Source organism: Carassius gibelio, chromosome B20, assembly GCF_023724105.1.
Source record: "Carassius gibelio isolate Cgi1373 ecotype wild population from Czech Republic chromosome B20, carGib1.2-hapl.c, whole genome shotgun sequence".
NCBI classification, from domain to species: domain Eukaryota; kingdom Metazoa; phylum Chordata; class Actinopteri; order Cypriniformes; family Cyprinidae; genus Carassius; species Carassius gibelio.
Window position 1 is genome coordinate 27,424,251 of NC_068415.1, and position 17,329 is coordinate 27,441,579.

General features: G+C 35.7%; 1 protein-coding gene across 1 annotated transcript in view; it reads right to left on the bottom strand.

Annotated features, from left to right (window-relative positions):
- lama4 (laminin, alpha 4) overlaps positions 1–17,329 on the bottom strand; it is a 55,733-nt gene that overhangs the window by 5,374 nt on the left and 33,030 nt on the right. Inside the window, exons 18-36 of the mRNA XM_052586442.1 lie at positions 16,078–16,194; positions 15,472–15,657; positions 14,432–14,571; positions 13,721–13,885; positions 10,270–10,415; positions 9,867–10,029; positions 8,879–9,012; positions 8,184–8,355; positions 7,912–8,043; positions 7,053–7,195; positions 6,826–6,955; positions 6,222–6,359; positions 5,737–5,870; positions 5,295–5,453; positions 4,728–4,878; positions 4,458–4,642; positions 2,871–3,060; positions 1,927–2,082; positions 219–378 (exon numbers count right to left, since the gene is read on the bottom strand). Coding sequence (XP_052442402.1) covers positions 219–378; positions 1,927–2,082; positions 2,871–3,060; positions 4,458–4,642; positions 4,728–4,878; positions 5,295–5,453; positions 5,737–5,870; positions 6,222–6,359; positions 6,826–6,955; positions 7,053–7,195; positions 7,912–8,043; positions 8,184–8,355; positions 8,879–9,012; positions 9,867–10,029; positions 10,270–10,415; positions 13,721–13,885; positions 14,432–14,571; positions 15,472–15,657; positions 16,078–16,194 — 2,901 coding nt within the window. The remainder of the gene's footprint in view (positions 1–218; positions 379–1,926; positions 2,083–2,870; positions 3,061–4,457; positions 4,643–4,727; positions 4,879–5,294; positions 5,454–5,736; positions 5,871–6,221; positions 6,360–6,825; positions 6,956–7,052; positions 7,196–7,911; positions 8,044–8,183; positions 8,356–8,878; positions 9,013–9,866; positions 10,030–10,269; positions 10,416–13,720; positions 13,886–14,431; positions 14,572–15,471; positions 15,658–16,077; positions 16,195–17,329) is intronic.

The following is a 17,329-nucleotide window of genomic DNA, read 5'->3' on the forward strand; positions in this document are numbered from 1 at the left end:
GACAGCTTTTAATAGCTTAATAACTTTTTAATTAAATGAGTAAATTATTCACTGAAGTTATGAACCTCTGTTCCATTAATGTCACTGAAGAATAAATCAAGAATGCAAATAAATTCATGCTGATATACCCAGTGGGAATACGGTCTCCTCTATCTCTACGCTAAAACATTGAATTAAGTGAATTTGAGCGAGTGTAGCAGTGATGAATTGTGTGTTACCCAGCAACACATATCCTCCCTCCTCAGTGAAGTATGTCCCTGGTTCAGAGGGGCCCTCATAACAGGGTGTGACCCCAAAACTGTGGGAGGCAGGGGTGAGCCAGCGGCCATTTAGCTGGAGACTCCTCACACAGCCAGAGAAGCCAGACACAGATGTCTTCTACAGAAGTATGAGAAGAATGAGAACTTCAGAAACAAATACATTTCATTAACAGTCAGTTTCATTAACAACATCACAGAATAAACTCAAATATATGTTGATATGTACCCAACACTAGGTATACAGTACACTAAAATAAATGAAAGGGCATGTTAATCAAATATTGAGTTTTTTATGATGTGAGAATAAAAGAAAGTGTTATGTGCTGTGTGTCAGGATTATTGACCAGTTTAGGTTGTGCTTTGCCCTTGTCATTGTCATTGTGTTGTCTTTCTCCTTTCCTCGTTTAGTTTAATTAGTCATTCATTTCACCTGTGTTTGTTTTATTATCCCTTGCATTTAAGATCAAGTCTGTGTCTTTGTCTGAGATTGTACATCAACCCTGGCATTAACTGTGCTCCTGTCTACCCTGTGTTATTTCCTTGGATGCTGGATTAAAAAGACTGTTGTGTATGTTTAAGCCATGTCTCCTCGTTCCTCATTTCTTTCCATAGTGAACATAACAGAATCTCAAACCAAAAAAAAAAAAAAAACGTTTATTGCATGTTTTCCCTCCATTTTGTTTCTGTTTTTCTTCACCCTGAATACATCCTCCTCCTGCTGGAGCAGGGGGATAAATCGCTCGAGGGTCAAGGCAAGTCAAGTCTGCTGTTTTGTTTCACATGTACAGCTTATACATACAGAGAATTTAAATTATGTTAATCTCAGACCCTTGGTGCATACAGATAATACTAACAGTGCAGATATAATGATTGTAGTGCAAAACAACTTATTCAGTCTGATTAAAGTGACAAAAAGCTCAGAGACAAACTGACAGAAGAGGTAGTTGAATGGGGTCAGTTAAATGTTGAATGAGGTAGTGAGCAGACCAATGCTGCACAGTGTCGGATCTGAGGTCAGAGTTCAGTGGTGAACGGGGGAAAGAGGGGAGGGCGACCAGGTCAGGAGTGAGTTCAGCTCCCTGAAGCCTGATAAATGAAACTGTCCTTCAGTCTGCTGGTCCTGACCTGGAGACTCCACAGTAGAGGAGGAGCCCTTATGGCAGCAGACTGAAGAAGCTTAATCTCCAGACTGTTAACTTAAACCTGATTACACTAAACATTATTGTAATCAATTTGATTACATACAAAATGTTTTAAACATTATACTTTTCTCAAGATTTACCAACCCGTATGAAAATGATGGGTAGCTGCAGATGATGACAGGGAGCTACTCCACACAGACAATAAAATATATCAGCAGAGAACATTTGGTAACATGGTAACACTTTACCATGTCTCTTAAAGCACTCATTAAAAATTGTGCCAAATTTATGTGAATACTATTGTAAACTGTGACAACAGGATATTTACAGTGATAGGATGCCATTAACGCCAAGATGTTTAGTGCACTACTGCACTTGTTTACTGGGTTCACTGGTCATCTTTGGACTGTACTTAGTTTTAGTTAACTTTGTGATGGTAATTTCATGGATTATTCATTTTCAGATAGATTTGAATGATTTGCAGCACCTGAAGGAATGGAGCAGTTAATGAGGGGTCACCATACCTGAATGTTTTTCTTGGCGTGATCAGGCGGCACCCCACCGACAAAAAGAGGATCTTGGACGAGCAGTGAGATGTTTCTGCCAGGAGCACTGTCTTCTACTACCGTAAGCCCGTCAATTATCAATCTGCCAATATTTCCACTTCTGATAAAGATTATCTACAGAAGGAGAGAGAGAGAGAGAGAGAGAGAGAGAGAAAGATAAAGAGAGAGAGAGAGGGTGTCACAAAAAAAAAAAAACCGTTCCTGTAATAGGTAAACTATTCAATAATTACTGCTTATTTGGGAAAAGGATGCTGTTACTTGAAAGACTCACAAATCAAACAACTGAACTGAACATCTCAGCATTAGAAGATTGTGTTTCTCAATTCTATGTAATGTAAATGAATCTTAAAAGTTCTAGTGGGACACTGATCTAAAGGTGATTAATTTGGCCTCTGTAGAACTCTATATGCTTGGAAACAATCATTAAAAAAATACACAAAGAAAGTATCAAACATAATTTGTAACGACCAACATTTACAATTTAGGTTTTTTACAAATTATATTACAATTTTAATCTGATTCAAATATATTTAATTTCCCAAATATAAAAACATTACATTTAAATAAAAAAATATTATTTATTATAAACATTATACACTTAATATATTTTCTTTAGACATAAGCCAGACTGTTACTTCATGTAGGTCAGTATAATTTTTGGGGATTTACACTATAAAGCTAAATGAACTATAACATAATTTTGTTATTCAATGTTTAATTTAATGTTCCTACTATAAATAAAGAAATTTTTAAAAGACGTTAATGTTTATTGTGATGTATTTTAAACGTACATGTAAATTAAATTAAATTAAATTAACAAAAAAGTTTGCTGTCAGTATAACTAGCCAGTATGGGGAGTGTTACATATTTTCGAGGACAAACTGAAATCAGATTGAACTTACATCATGCCACAGTCCATCACTGTATTTCTCCTTGGATGTGATTCTGACTTGGTTCTGGGCCGAGCCGAATGTGAAGACCAGCCTGCCATGATCGAGGAACAGAGCCATGAAGTTCTCCTCAGACTCGTCAGCCAGGTAGAAGATGAGTCCAAGTGCTGATTGAGTTTTCAATGATAAAGAAAAGTGGGATCTAAAAACAGATGGAAAAACAGAGAACATAGGTTATTTATTTACACACACATTCATTTTGCTCTTTAAAAATAAATAAGTCAGGTGGTATACTTGGCCAGGATATGTTTTTGATATATCCACAGGCATTTGTGGTAGAGTTTATACATATAAAGTCCTGCAGTCCCATATCATTAGTCACACTCTTCTCTGTTGGGGCTATGCTGACTATGTAGCATATATGTAACTATGCAGCATATGCATGTTTTATTCTGCATTGTGAGGACTGGTTGTAACTCTGGCTTAAGCCTCACATGCCCTCAGATCCTCATTATGGCCTTGGTAAAGAATGACAATTACTTTGTTTATATACTCAGCACATTTCCTTCTGATTAAGCCGGATGGTGCGTAGTGAGTAAATATCAAGCAAGTTTTTGCAGTGAAATACTTTGGTAAGAGTTCCTCTACCTGCGAAACACCAAAAAAACATTCTTATACATAAAATTTACTGCTATAAACAATCACAACTTAAAGAACGGTACTATTGACTATTGGGAATATTGAGTTTATTATAGTGTGTAATTTGTACAATTAAAAAAAAATCTAAATTTTATGGAAAATAACTGATTTTTTTGACGGTTGTTTTCTTTTATTTGAAATTGTAGTCAAAACTCTGTAAAATCTGTAACTGAAAAAAAAATGGCTGTTATTTTAAGCATTATGAAATTAACAATACATTACAGTAATTCACTTTTTTTTATACAGAAATAGTACTGTATTTTTTTATACAGTGTTCTTTATTTATTAATTTTTTTATTACATACAAAAGTATGTAAAATTACAGAAATAATCTGTAATTAAACAGCAAAAAAAAAAAAAAATCTTAATTTTTTTTAAAGAAAAAGGTAACAACAAAAACACAATGGTAACTACAAAAACTTCAACACTATAGAAACTCTTTTAAATGTCAAAGATGACAGCATTAAACACTAGCAGGTCTTTCCATTTCCCAATGAAAACAAGTAAATAACTTCATATCAACATTCATTTCGTCTTTATCCTTATCCTAGAACTGCCTGCCTAAAAAAAAAATGTAAAAAAAGCTGTTAAATGACTGGTTAATGGTGAGTGATTTAGTGATGAAATGACAGAGAACAGAAGCAGCTGGATAAATTCAGTGTATATGGATAAATTGTCTGCCCAGATTCAGCCAGACGGAGCAAAGCTGTTTGGATGGCACTTCACTGTACAAATGGACAATGACCCAAAACATACAGCAAAAACAACCCAGGAGTTTTTGAAAATAAAAGAGAAAAAAAAATCCTGTTGGAAATACTAAATTTTGGTGAAATTATCTAATAATTAATTAAAGTTAATTCCATTTCAGTCATCCTTCTTCAGTCACCCAACAATACTCACTCATCTCTGACTACACGGGCAACTCCTGTGTACTCATGCCGGCTGTGGGCAAAACCACCATAGTGGTGGGCATGGCGGGTCACTCGCGGGCGAGAGGACAGGTAACAGGAAGCAGCCTCTGTGTCTGGAACATCCAAGGGATTGTTCTTCAAGCCGTGTGGCAGGCTAGCCTCATCCCTGCCCACCTGAGAAACAACAGTACGCTTATAAGTGTATAACCGTGTATTTACACCGTGTGTTTGAGCATCTGTGTGTGATGTTATGTTGCACCTTTCGGGAGTGTCCTGGACTTCTTCTAGATGACTCTCTGTCTTTATTGTGCAGAGCAGCAGGGGGTCTCTCTAGTGGGCAATCCTGGAGCGACACCTGCACATTCTCACTGTAATGTTGGAAGTCTTCTGGCTCTATATCTCTATCCTGCCTGCATCACATACACACCACACTTTCATAAATAAGTCTGAAGTCACTATAAAATGTAACACTTTGGAATCACACGTGACCGAGCTCATTAGATGTTTTTACATTTAAACTATTGTTTAAGAGTCCTCTATCCATAATATTGCTTTCACCAGTGAAATCTGAATCAGAAAATGCATACGTGGATTTTGAAGAGATAGGACAACAAGGGATGGACTTTTTCACTGGAAAAAGCTTTATTATGGATGATGATGAACGTGTATTTTGGCCAAAATCAATGATTTAAAATAAGATGCCTTAATGGATTTGTTTCATAAAACATGCAGCTTTTCATAGTCATTGCTATCATAATTTTGAATTATTATCAGATATTTAGTCTTGTTTGTAAAGGGCTTTGAGTGTACAGGTTGTATTTGTTACCTGCTGAGGTATGCGTAACTGATGCACCCAGTGAAATTCTGTATGGCACTCATAGGAGAGCCTCCATAGTAGAAAGTCTTTGGAACATTATCTAACTGAGATGAGGAAGACGGCTTCTTCTTATCCTGCTTGTCTTTGTCATCAATGACAAGTTCATACCTAGAGATCATAAATACAAATTGGATGATTTAACAAGAGTATAGATGTAAGGACAATTCAAAACATTCAGAACTTCATCTAATACAAGTATTCTTCAGGGAAGTGTGGAATGTTGACATGAGATTTGGTTCCCAGTACTTCCACAAGATGGATGAAAATGGATGGATGAAAATGCTGACGCAGTAAAAAAGTGTGCAAATGTACAGTATACAGTACAAGCTGTCCTGGGATGACATAATATGTCAGTAAGTGAGCAAATTGTTGAAGAAAGTGAGCAGCTTACTTCTGATTGGTGACTGAGGCGACTAAGAAATGAGATCGTCCATCATTATAGTTCTTCTTTTGTGATCTGACTCTGGTTCCTTTGGACTGGAGCACCACAGCACCATTCTCCAGTGAGAGAGAAAACTCATCCAGCTAGAACAGAGAAAGACTGGCTTGATCTATCACGGAGAAAATAATTACCCTCTTTATCAAACATACATTCACCAAAACCCCTTTCATCATATACAGTAGCAAGCACAGTTTCTACTCTAGCAGGTACCTGGCAGGTTCAAATGGGGCAAAAGCGTTGTACACTATGTGATGAAACTACTGAAACTGGTATCTAACTTCATGTTTCAAACGACATAAGCGACAAAACCTTGGATCTTCTTTATTTGTTGGTTGGTTAAGGGTTGGCTTCACTTTCTTTTAGGTCAGAGAAAGAACAAGACGTGACTGGGTAAAACATGTTTAAACTAAAAAGATAATAAAACTAGACTCTACCCCTTCTCTGTGGTAGAACAGAAGTCCATTGGACTGTAGTGTTCTGAAGTTTAGTCCTCCCTCAAAAGACTGGAATGGTGTGATTTTAGCTGTAGAGCCCAGATAGCCATCGCCCGAGAAATAAACCTTACGGGACATCTGAAGGTAGAAGACAACAACAGTCCTTTTAAAACATCATTATTTTTTTATATATTTTATATATATTTCATATATACATAACACACACATAATTATAACCATAATTGTATTTGTTAGATAAGTTTAATTCAGCACTGATGGAAATTGAATTTTTGTGAGCCTGTGATCATTTAACTAACTAATATTTCATCCATGGCTGGAGTAACAAAATTCAAGTATCAAAATGATGTGGCCACATTCACGGCATCAGGCAAAACAGCACAAATCCAGCAATGTTACTGGAACTGGTGCTGGTGGGTAACATGACAACATGGCAAAGGTAGTACATTGGGATTACATTCATATTGCACATATATTATACAGAAAATACCTTTTAGAAGTCGCAAAGTACTACTTATTCAAAAAGTTACCTACAAGTATTCAATTTCAGATAGAGTACATGACTATAGGAAGGTGTGCTACATACAAACGATTCTTCAGGACAGCCACTGCTGATGCCAATGGTTCCCTGCTCCTCCAGGAGATTGAAGACACTCTTCTGGAACTGGAAGCCCTTTACACAACCCTTCAGTCCCACCAGGGATGACAGCTCTGGCCTGTGACACATAGGCTATGGCTCATTCATGTGGTTGGGTTGAGTGTTACAAATGAATACTGCTGATCTGAGGATTAATATGCCGCAATGGTTCTCACCTAGAAAGCAGAATACTAGAAGGAGCTCCTCCAATATAGACATCAGAGAACGGTAAGGGTTTCTTTTCATTTTCCATGGACTTAATATGGCTTTTGTCCACTAACAGAATGATCTTCTTAGAGTGATGATATATTACAGACACCTGAGAAAGAAAAATAGCAATAATAGTGTGTTAAGAGCTACAATGTGTGGCCATTTTTTGTTAAATGTTATTACTTGATGAATGCCCTGCAGTGGTTTTAAAGGGAAAGTTCACTCAAAACTGCAAATGTTACGTTTATCTGCTGGGGGCATCCAAGAAGCAGGTGACTTTGTTTCTTCAGTAGAACATAAACTGAGATTTTTGCTCAAACTGTTGCAGTCTATTAGTCTTATAATGTAAGTGGATGGGAATCAAGCAAAATCAAATTAAACTCTGTGGCTCGTGATGATACATAGATATGTAAAGACAATCTTGGTGTGTGCAAGAAACTGAACAGTATTTATATTGTTTTTTTACCTCTGAGTCACACAATATCCGAATTGTTATAACTTTCCTGAGCATGTTTCAGTATCTTGCACAGATCGATCGTTTTGTGTCTTTACATATCAATGTATCCTCACAAGCTGCAGGGTTTAATTTGGTTTTGCTTGTATATGTTCTTTTTGTGTGTGTGTGTGTGTGTGTGTGTTTTAGTCATGATTCCCATCAACGTACATTATAAGACTGATAGACTGCAATGGTTTTAGCTAAAAATCTCAGCTTGTGTTCTACTGAAGAAACATCATGTCACCTACATCATGGATGCCCTGGGGGTAAGCACATAAACATCAAATTTTTCATTTTTGGGTTAACTATCCCTTTAAGAACATCATTACCTCATGATATCGAGCATCATTGATCTGGAGTTTGGGTAAGTTACTCTCCATGATGACAGGACCATTAGTGAACCCAAAGTCGTACATCAGACGGAGAAACCCATTTTTCAGCTCCAGCACGAAAAAATTTGCCTGTGGCATAAATCCAACAATGCAATACCTTCTGTGTTTATTTATTTATTTATTTTTTCAAATTTTAGATTTTCTTCCCAGAGCTCAAGAATTAGTGCAAAATAATTTAACAACAAATTTTCCAATGAAACAATATTTACCTCATTAACCATGAGGAACAGAATACCATTGTTGGCAACAGTTCGAACTTCGATATCGAACCGAGTGACAATGCCCATTTTGCCTCTTTTCTCAATGTTATTCACTAAAGCATAGCCGCTGCCATCAAACAAAAAACTTGTCACACGACTCTGGGAGAAAGCCAACTTATGCCTGTAAAACACAGAGATCACAATGTATAAACAGACCATATACAGCAAAAATAGCCTTACAGTATAAACTTTGATGTTATTCAAGTGCAAAAGACACCGTTTGTGAGAAACATCTGAAAACATTTAGAAGAAAATGTTAAAGCATGAAGCAACAATACTGTTTTCAAGATATTAAGCACAGTCACAGAGCCGCTGATGCATGGACAGACCTTTGTAGAGTTGAGCAACACATCTTACCATACTTAAAATATTGTTTTACATGCTTAATGGCTAATGAGACTAGTATTCATGAAATTCTGCTTGAAAATCAAACCTTGCTTTGATGTAACACTATTTAAACATAAAAATACTAAAATATATCAATAAAACATTAAAAGGCAAACCAAAACCCATAAAGGGAATAAGGGAATATAGCTAGATAAACTTTTAACACTTAAGGCCATATGAAACTGTTTGGCACAAGCTTCAGGCAGTCTTCACCTATGGTTTAAAGCATAAGGGGGTGTAAGGAAGGGTTTCTTTACCTGGGACAAGGTATCGATTCCACAACATCCATTCTGTGAAGTTGCTTAAAGTTGTACAAACTGATGACATCACTATTCAAAGCCTCTAATTCAATGCAACCAACAAAAGGAGCCAAAGCCAAAGCTGGGGGAAGCTGGAACAACACAATAGACATTAATTCATATGAATATATTACCAAAAAAAAGTATTAATTACCCTTTAATTGGGTTAAACTTTGTTTTGATAATCCATTCTTGTTAGAGTATTCATAGACTTTTATGTTCAGTTAGGGTTGCAGTTTTTGGAGAAAATGTCAATGTTCTTGCTAACCTACTTCTAGTCAGTAGAATGTCTGTTGGGAAACCATCAAATAAAGTTCTAGCAGATATTAAGTCTACTAAAACTCTAATGACTTAGTAATTGACATAGTTGCAAAGATACTTAAAGTTTATTAGAATGTCTAAAGTGGACCATCGAAATAAAGTGTTAAGATCCTGATATACTTCAAGCGAAATCGTAAAAAGAACTGGTGTGACAAAAATAAAAATCAGGTCAAAACGAAGTATGTTTGGAGTTTGTTTTGGGAGTTTGAAACAGCTTGCCAAAGCAAATCTCTAGAAAATTTCATTTTGGCTGGTAAACATCTTCACACTACCATTGTGCTGCACAAAGAAGAAGAAAAAACCTAGAGAGCTATATAACTAAACATAATGTTACTTTACTTGACTGAAGTGAAGAACTCCAGAGCTTGCGCAACAAATCTGCATCATTATGATCAGATGCTTTCTTAACTGCTATTTTCTCACCACTTTGTTATTGGGAGAAGAAGCGCACCATATCTTTACATATTCATCTAATCCCTTCACTGAGCAGTGTGGGAAGCTGAAAAGGCATTTCAAACTTCTTTTTTACCCCTAAACAAAGAATGATAAAGAACTTCACTGTGAGTATATCAGACGCTTTACCCCTATTTGAGATATTGCCCTTAGAAAAAAATAGATTTTGCACCTTTACATCAGGAGGCACTCCTCCCACGATAAAAACATTGTCTTTAGGATCAAGATCAAACAAGGAGTCTGTCCCATCCGCCTCTCCTTTCTGGATAAACTTCTGCTCTGCGGTGCTGTCTTGACTTGGAACCGTCAGGAACAGTTTACCATGCCGACCCAACCTACCAGAAAGAAGGGTAAATCCAGTGATTATAGACAAAGTGCCATATACAAATTTTCGGATTGAGTACTTTATTAACTAGCAAGTATGACTCTTGTCAGGCTCTATAAACTTCAAATGAAACAGAGCTGAAAGTTTTTACTTTAATTGTATTTATAACGACCCCCATATTTGGCTTTTGTAGAACAATTTATTAAGAAAAACATTATGCATGATCATATGATGAAAGCAGATGCTCTACCTCTCCACTTTAACAAGATTGAAGACAGGAGGCCAGGAGCTGACTGGCTTTGAACTGAGTTGAATCTCCACATCCTCTCCTCCCAGATTATACACATATACCAGATTATCATTCTTTATGGCCAGTCCCATGTAGTCCTTACGTCCCTACACACACAGAGAAGCAGAATTGACATAACAGTTTTTCTTGATTGCTAAAAGACTATAACCAGGCTTTTGAACTAAAAATGTTTTAAATTTTTTCAAAACATCACACCGATTTTGCTGAACTATAAACACTATTCCCCTGCTTTAACACACGAGTCAGATTTGTTAAATTTCTCATTGCTAACACCATGTGGTCATTTAGAAAGCACTAGCATTCAATATTGTTCACCCAAGTCTGCACAGTTTGAGCTCAATAAGCACACAATTACCCAAGTGGAAACATTAGGAGTCAAAATTGATCACATACCAATAAGAACCTTCGATGGATAAAGGGCCAAAGTCAGCCTACAGTTTTTCTCAGTGGCTTTGATGGATTTCTCGAATGAGAAATGAAATTCTCAAAACTAATTTTTCAACCTCCAACTTTATTTAGTCACTTATGCACATCATAAAAAGTTTTGGGGACGTATAATACACCCGGAGTAATGCGATGCAAGGCGCAGTGCAAGTGTGTTTGCTAGTTTCAGTTTGGCTAATTAATATTTAATTAGCAAATCCATTTGCGCAAATTTTTGTGCCCATGGGCGTGCTGGTCTAAAAAAGAGGTGTGTTCAGGCGCATTACTGGCGCAATGCTTTTTTAAGGAGCTGAAAATAGACTGCGTTATAGACCAACTCAAACCTGTTCTAAAGTCTGGCACATGTTTTTTCTATGTTATTTAAAGAGCGTACATGCTGCTTCTTAACCACAGGGACACACAGCAGCACACAAACATGCCAAATATAAAAAATGAAAGGATAACAATGCATAAGATTTTATATATATATATATAAATGTCTACATGTCATAATGGATAGTGATTAACTAGGCTATCTATTTGCTCGCACACGAGCAGCTCCATTTCATCTCAGAGACGCGTTTGCCAACCGTTTTTCCGTCTTTAAAATAGCAAAAGTGGATTTGGACACGCCCTGAGTGCACCTGTGCCATGTGCTTTACACTTTGCATTTAGATCGTTAAAATAGGGCCCTTGATCTTCTGATCAAGATGCGATTGCTTATTCATGCAACTGATTGTGTACATTTGTCTGTAATTTCCTACATTATCAGTTATTTTTGTCATATTGCTCAAAATTATTATATATAGTAGTTCTTTGAAATAGCTCAAAGGTACAGCTCCTGAACCATCAACTGGTAAGCATATATACAGTGGACAACAAAAGATTTACAAATTCTGCAACATGACTACAAAAACTGCATTCTTCCATCTTAGAAACATTGCCAAGCTACGAAACATGTTATCTGTTTCTGATGCAGAAAAGCTAGTTCATGCATTCATGACCTCTAGACTGGACTATTGTAATGCACTTCTAGGTGGTTGTCCTGCTTCTTCAATAAACAAGCTACAGGTCGTCCAAAATGCAGCAGCTAGAGTCCTTATGAGGTCAAGAAAATATGATCATATTACCCCAATTTTACAGTCTCTGCACTGGCTACCTATTAAGTTCCGTATCAGTTACAAATTATCATTACTTACCTATAAGGCCCTAAATGGTTTAGCTCCAGCGTACCTAACTAGCCTTCTACCACGTTACAACCCATCACGCACCCTAAGGTCACAAAACGCTGGACTTTTGGTCGTTCCTAGGATAGCAAAGTCCACTAAAGGAGGTAGAGCTTTCTCACATTTGGCTCCCAAACTCTGGAATAGCCTTCCTGATAATGTTCGGGGTTCAGACACACTCTCTCTGTTTAAATCTAGATTAAAAACACATCTCTTTCGCCAATTGTCAGTGTAGTTGCATCTGTTCAAAGGTGCATTTTTATTCATTAGCTTGGGTTAAACTAATTTTACTTTGTTGGATCAGCAGCTATGCTAATGATGTCTGTATTTTGTTTCTATGTTTCGCCACGGGATTTACATCACGTGGTAACTAGGATTTAAACAAGCTCCAGTCTGGATCCAGAACACCTGAGAAGAGATGATGCTGACCCTCAGAGGACCCCAGATGATGCTAACCTTGAACCAACAAACAGAACTAACAATTATTGCTAAATGTGTGACTGAATCATATAATAACTTAATAATATTGATAGTTCATCGTCTAGCTGACTACGTCTTGTATTATTATTATTATTTTTTCTAAAATCCTGTCAAATGTGCACAAACTACTAGCTACTACTAAATATTGTAGAAACATAATTTTCTGTAAAGTTGCTTTGTAACGATTTATTTTGTAAAAAGCGCTATACAAATAAACTTGAATTGAACTAAGCATTTTGACTCTTGTTTGTGAACAATGACACAAGGATATCAGACATGTGAGAGGATACCCCCCCCCCCCCACTGCCTGTCCAAGGCTAGGATAGCCTGTGATGTTGAAGAGGTTCTTTGGCCTGTTCCAGGGGATACTGGGGCAGAATAGTTATTTTTGCTGTTGTTTGCTGTACTCTACGGTACATTAAATTTAGGAATAAAACATTTGGGGAGTACCACACTTATTACTGTTTTTTTTTAGTATTGTTTTGAATTGATCTCATCAGAATGTAAACTGTGTTGAAGTGTGTGTGTGTTTGACTGTTTGTGTGTCATATCTGAGAGTAAAGTTTGGTTTTTCAGCAAGATTGAGTGGAGAGCTTCGATTTGAACTGAATATAGGACGTTTGGTGAATTGAGTTAGAAGTTATGGATTCGTGTTTACTGTTTTGAGAATACGAGGCATAGTTTTAAGAAATGTGTTTAAACAATCAAGACAAACTGTAAATAGGACAATGCAGAAATAAATAAATAAATAATGAAAAATTAAAGCTTTTTTATAAATTCATCACACTTATGATGCAGATGTCCTTTGGTTTACACTGCAAAGGGGGAGGGGTGGAACAGAACTTGAGTTGGACAACAACTGAGTGAAATGAGAAAGCATCCTAATTAAGGAAGGAGTTCACTGAATGTAATTTGTTCCAGCTGCTAGTGTCATTCCAAATGCTGTCTACATTGCTTTAACCAGAGGGACTATGCAAATCATATTTTCTCATTTTGCTGTTTGCAGTTTCTAAATGCTAAGTTGTGGAAAATACAGCAGACTACAACAATCTGTAATACTTTTATGGAGTGTATAGAATCAAATCACTATTGCAATGCAGACACCTGTGTAAACATGTAAATAATGATATGTATATATGTAAATAATGATAAACTGTCTTATATCTCCAACAACACACAATAATCATTCCTAAACCAGCATTTGAATGAATTATATATCCACTTCCCCCTTTCAGGCCCATTTCTTTCTCACTAGTGCTTACTTGCTTGTCTCCCAAGTAGAGTAGGAAGCGATCTTCTATGGGGTCTTTGTCTGGGTCCACTCTAATGTAGAAACTGATGGACGTGACTGTCTTTAGCTCGTCTAGGTTGGAGTGGGGATTAACTTCTACAGAAGACTGACCATTAAATTTCATGGACACTTGCACCTGCAAATATAGAAAAAGTTGCATTTACAGTCAGTATTCACTCTTGTTGTAGTATAATATTGAACTGGCAAAAATGCCAAAATTGAGATTCTTCAAGCTTGAATTGCTCCAACTCAAAAGGATTTTTTTTAAATTTTTTTATGTGATTCCCATAGTCCTATAAATAGGTCTTACATTTCCATATTTTATTGTGTAACCCACTGCTGGTGAGTTTTGTCAAGCCTATTCATGTTCAAGTTTAAGTCGAGTCCATCAAGTCTGTTATCGTCAAGTTTTCTTGATCAAGTCAAGTTCTCGATAGTAAAAAGATTTTTTTTTATTTACAACTGAAATGCAAAATAAATATTTCTCCCACTCTTTTCACTTACGCAACAGTGACCGCTCACACTTACTTTCTAAACATTTAAAAATGGATACAATACAATGTTTTAAAACTTTTCCAAGGCAAGTAAAAAACAAGGCTATTCACAAGAGAAAAAGTCAAAATGTGTTGTGTTTTACAAGTGTATCAGTCAACATGATGTTTATATGTAATGCCTGATGTACCTTCTTTGCGACACTGCGGGCCTGTGCAATGAGTTCTCTGATTTTCATGATGTTTGTGGAGACATTATTCACAGGTTTTTTCTCTTCAACCACACGCAGCTTACTGAGTAGCTCTGGCACAATCTCTGACAGGTCTTTAACTAAACACATACAAATAAATGTGCAAACTGAGTATGGAAACATTCGCAACACTTTTCGTAATCCTGCACGAATTCAACAAGGAAAAAAAGCCAGTATACACAATACATCTGTTCCAAATTGCTGACTTTGTCCATTAAAATTAGGTTGACATAGGAAGAAATCTTTGTGCTATATAAATAGCACTCCCCACACAAAATGCTTCAGTATACCATATGATTTAGAACATAAGAATAAGAACGTTATACTGGAATAAGCATAAAATTTCCATGGCAAACCTGAAATGTGGGTAAAATGGTCAGTTGTTATGAAATTAAAAATATATATATTTAGTTTTTTATTCCTTTTTACGGAGCCCCTCTGGTCCCACTTTGACAAAAAAAATAAATAAATAAAAATAAAAATAATATATATATATATATATATATATATATATATATATATATATATATATATATATATATATATATATGACTAACTTGTGGCCTCAAGATACTAACTCATGACCTCATTCATGAGTTAGTATCTTGAGGCCATGAAATAGTTATATATATATATATATATATATATATATTTTTTTTTTTTTATTTTTTTTTTTTTTTTTTTTTACAAAGTGGGACCAAAGGGGCTCAGTACCTTTTTGCTATTATGACAAAAATATGTTTTTGTGTTATGGGACTATGCAACATTAAAGTTTTGGCTAAGAAACTAACTCGAATTAACAAATTGAAAAACTGTTCCTGGCTATAAAGACTAGCCATTACTGGGTGTTAAGCATAATAATCCAAACACTAAATTTGTTTGTAGATCCTACATATAGAACATTAAAAATCTCCTGTTGCTACCTAAATGATATTTGGTACTGCTACTCAGTTGAGTGGAGGTGAGCAGGGCAACCATACCTGCCTCGCCAGCAGACAAAACAGTCCGGTCAAAAGCTGTGGTGGAGTACGCCTCTTTCTTCATGTTGTTATCCCACTCCTCCACTCTCTTTAAAATGGGTGTCACCTTCTGCAACACTTCAGCAGAGCGGTTCAGAGTGTCCTCAGCCACTTTCTGAGTGTACTGCAGACGTTCTGGGGTTCGATCTGAGATAACAACATATAAAAATCAAACTTAATCACAAATGTGTATTATAACACAAACATATGCAAATGCACATGCAGTACGAGCACCGAAACACAACTGGTCTGCTGGCAAGTAAGTCATTGTGAACTCTGACATGAGCAGGCACTGTACTAGGTCTAAACTTGCCTGGAACACTTCATAAACTTTTTTAATCTGTTTTGTTTGTTCAGAGTAAAGGCAAATAAAACTCCCCATCTGTTTAGATTAATCACTCATGTTCCTTTTTGTTGGTGAAAATACTAGAATACTAAGACTTTATAAAAGAAGAGCAGAAAAATCAAGTTTAAATATATAAAAAAAGAATTGTCAAATTCAGAACCAAAGTTGTCTCTGACAGACTGTAGTACAACATAAGCAGGAATGGAACTATTTATTCTTGCCTTTATGAATTGCACTGATGTCACTTATGATCTTAGCTATTTTTTTAGAGGAGCTTTCCATCATTTCATTGGTCTCTTCAATGTATTTCTTATTGTCGAGGACTGTGGATTCAACATCTGCAAAACAAAATACAACACATACTCTGCATTAAAATAACTTATAATCCACAACTACTTTTAATATTTTAAACATGATTTAAAACATGTGCTATAAATATTACTGGCTCGTCCCAGCTAACAGAATTTTGTTATAAAAACATTCTCCAAATATTCAGTGTTGGTTCTTGGAACATAAAAAAATATCCATAAATGTTTTTAAAGTATGATGTTTCTCAAACGTTCTTTCAACTTAATTTTGATTTAAAAATCAACATTCTAAGAACATTGATTTGTAATTTTAAAGAAAATAAAATTGTCCAGTTTCCTGGGTGAGACAAGGCAGGTAAATAGGGTGAGAATATAATAATTAACTAATAGTTATCACTTTACTTACCCAGTTGATTGATTACATTGATAATTGCAAAACATTTTTGGATTACAAGTTTTCTCAAATGTTATGTTTAAATATGCAAATGAGGCATTATTTGATTAAATATTTGCATACATTTCTAGTACAAAAATCTGAACACTGGATGAAGTCAGTTTCAGAGTCAAATGTTTTTACAGAGGGAATTCTGGGTGTTAATAGTCACTCCATAATTCAGAAAATATTTTGAACTGTCAGAAAACAATGTATTTTCATAATTTCACAAACTACAACTTTCTTCAGCCACAGCCTTAGATGAACTGAAGATAAAATACTTTAAATTTCCCAAGATCTGATTAAACAACCTCACAAACAGCATTACCAGCTTAAGTAATTACTAAACATATTTTTTTTCTCTCTCTCAGACGTTTACAGAAGTTCTTATTGAGAATTAACAGAGGTTTAGATGTTGATGTCTTATTGAAAAATTTTGTTTGAGATCACCATCATGGAGATCAGCATTTGCTTAAGTTTGACTCTTGACCCTTGACTTTTGTTGATTTGCCTGTTTCCAGAAAACAGTTCTGCATTGATAACAGATCAATGACTACATTAAAATAAATTGAACATCCACCTTTCATGGTGTTTTACTTAATTTTGGATTTGAAAAATATTTTATGAGAAGAAAGTAATAAACTCAAATGTGAAAAAAATGCAACATTTCAATGACTTCTTTAAAATTGTCCAGAACTATTCGGAAAATAAACACATAAAATTTAGACATCA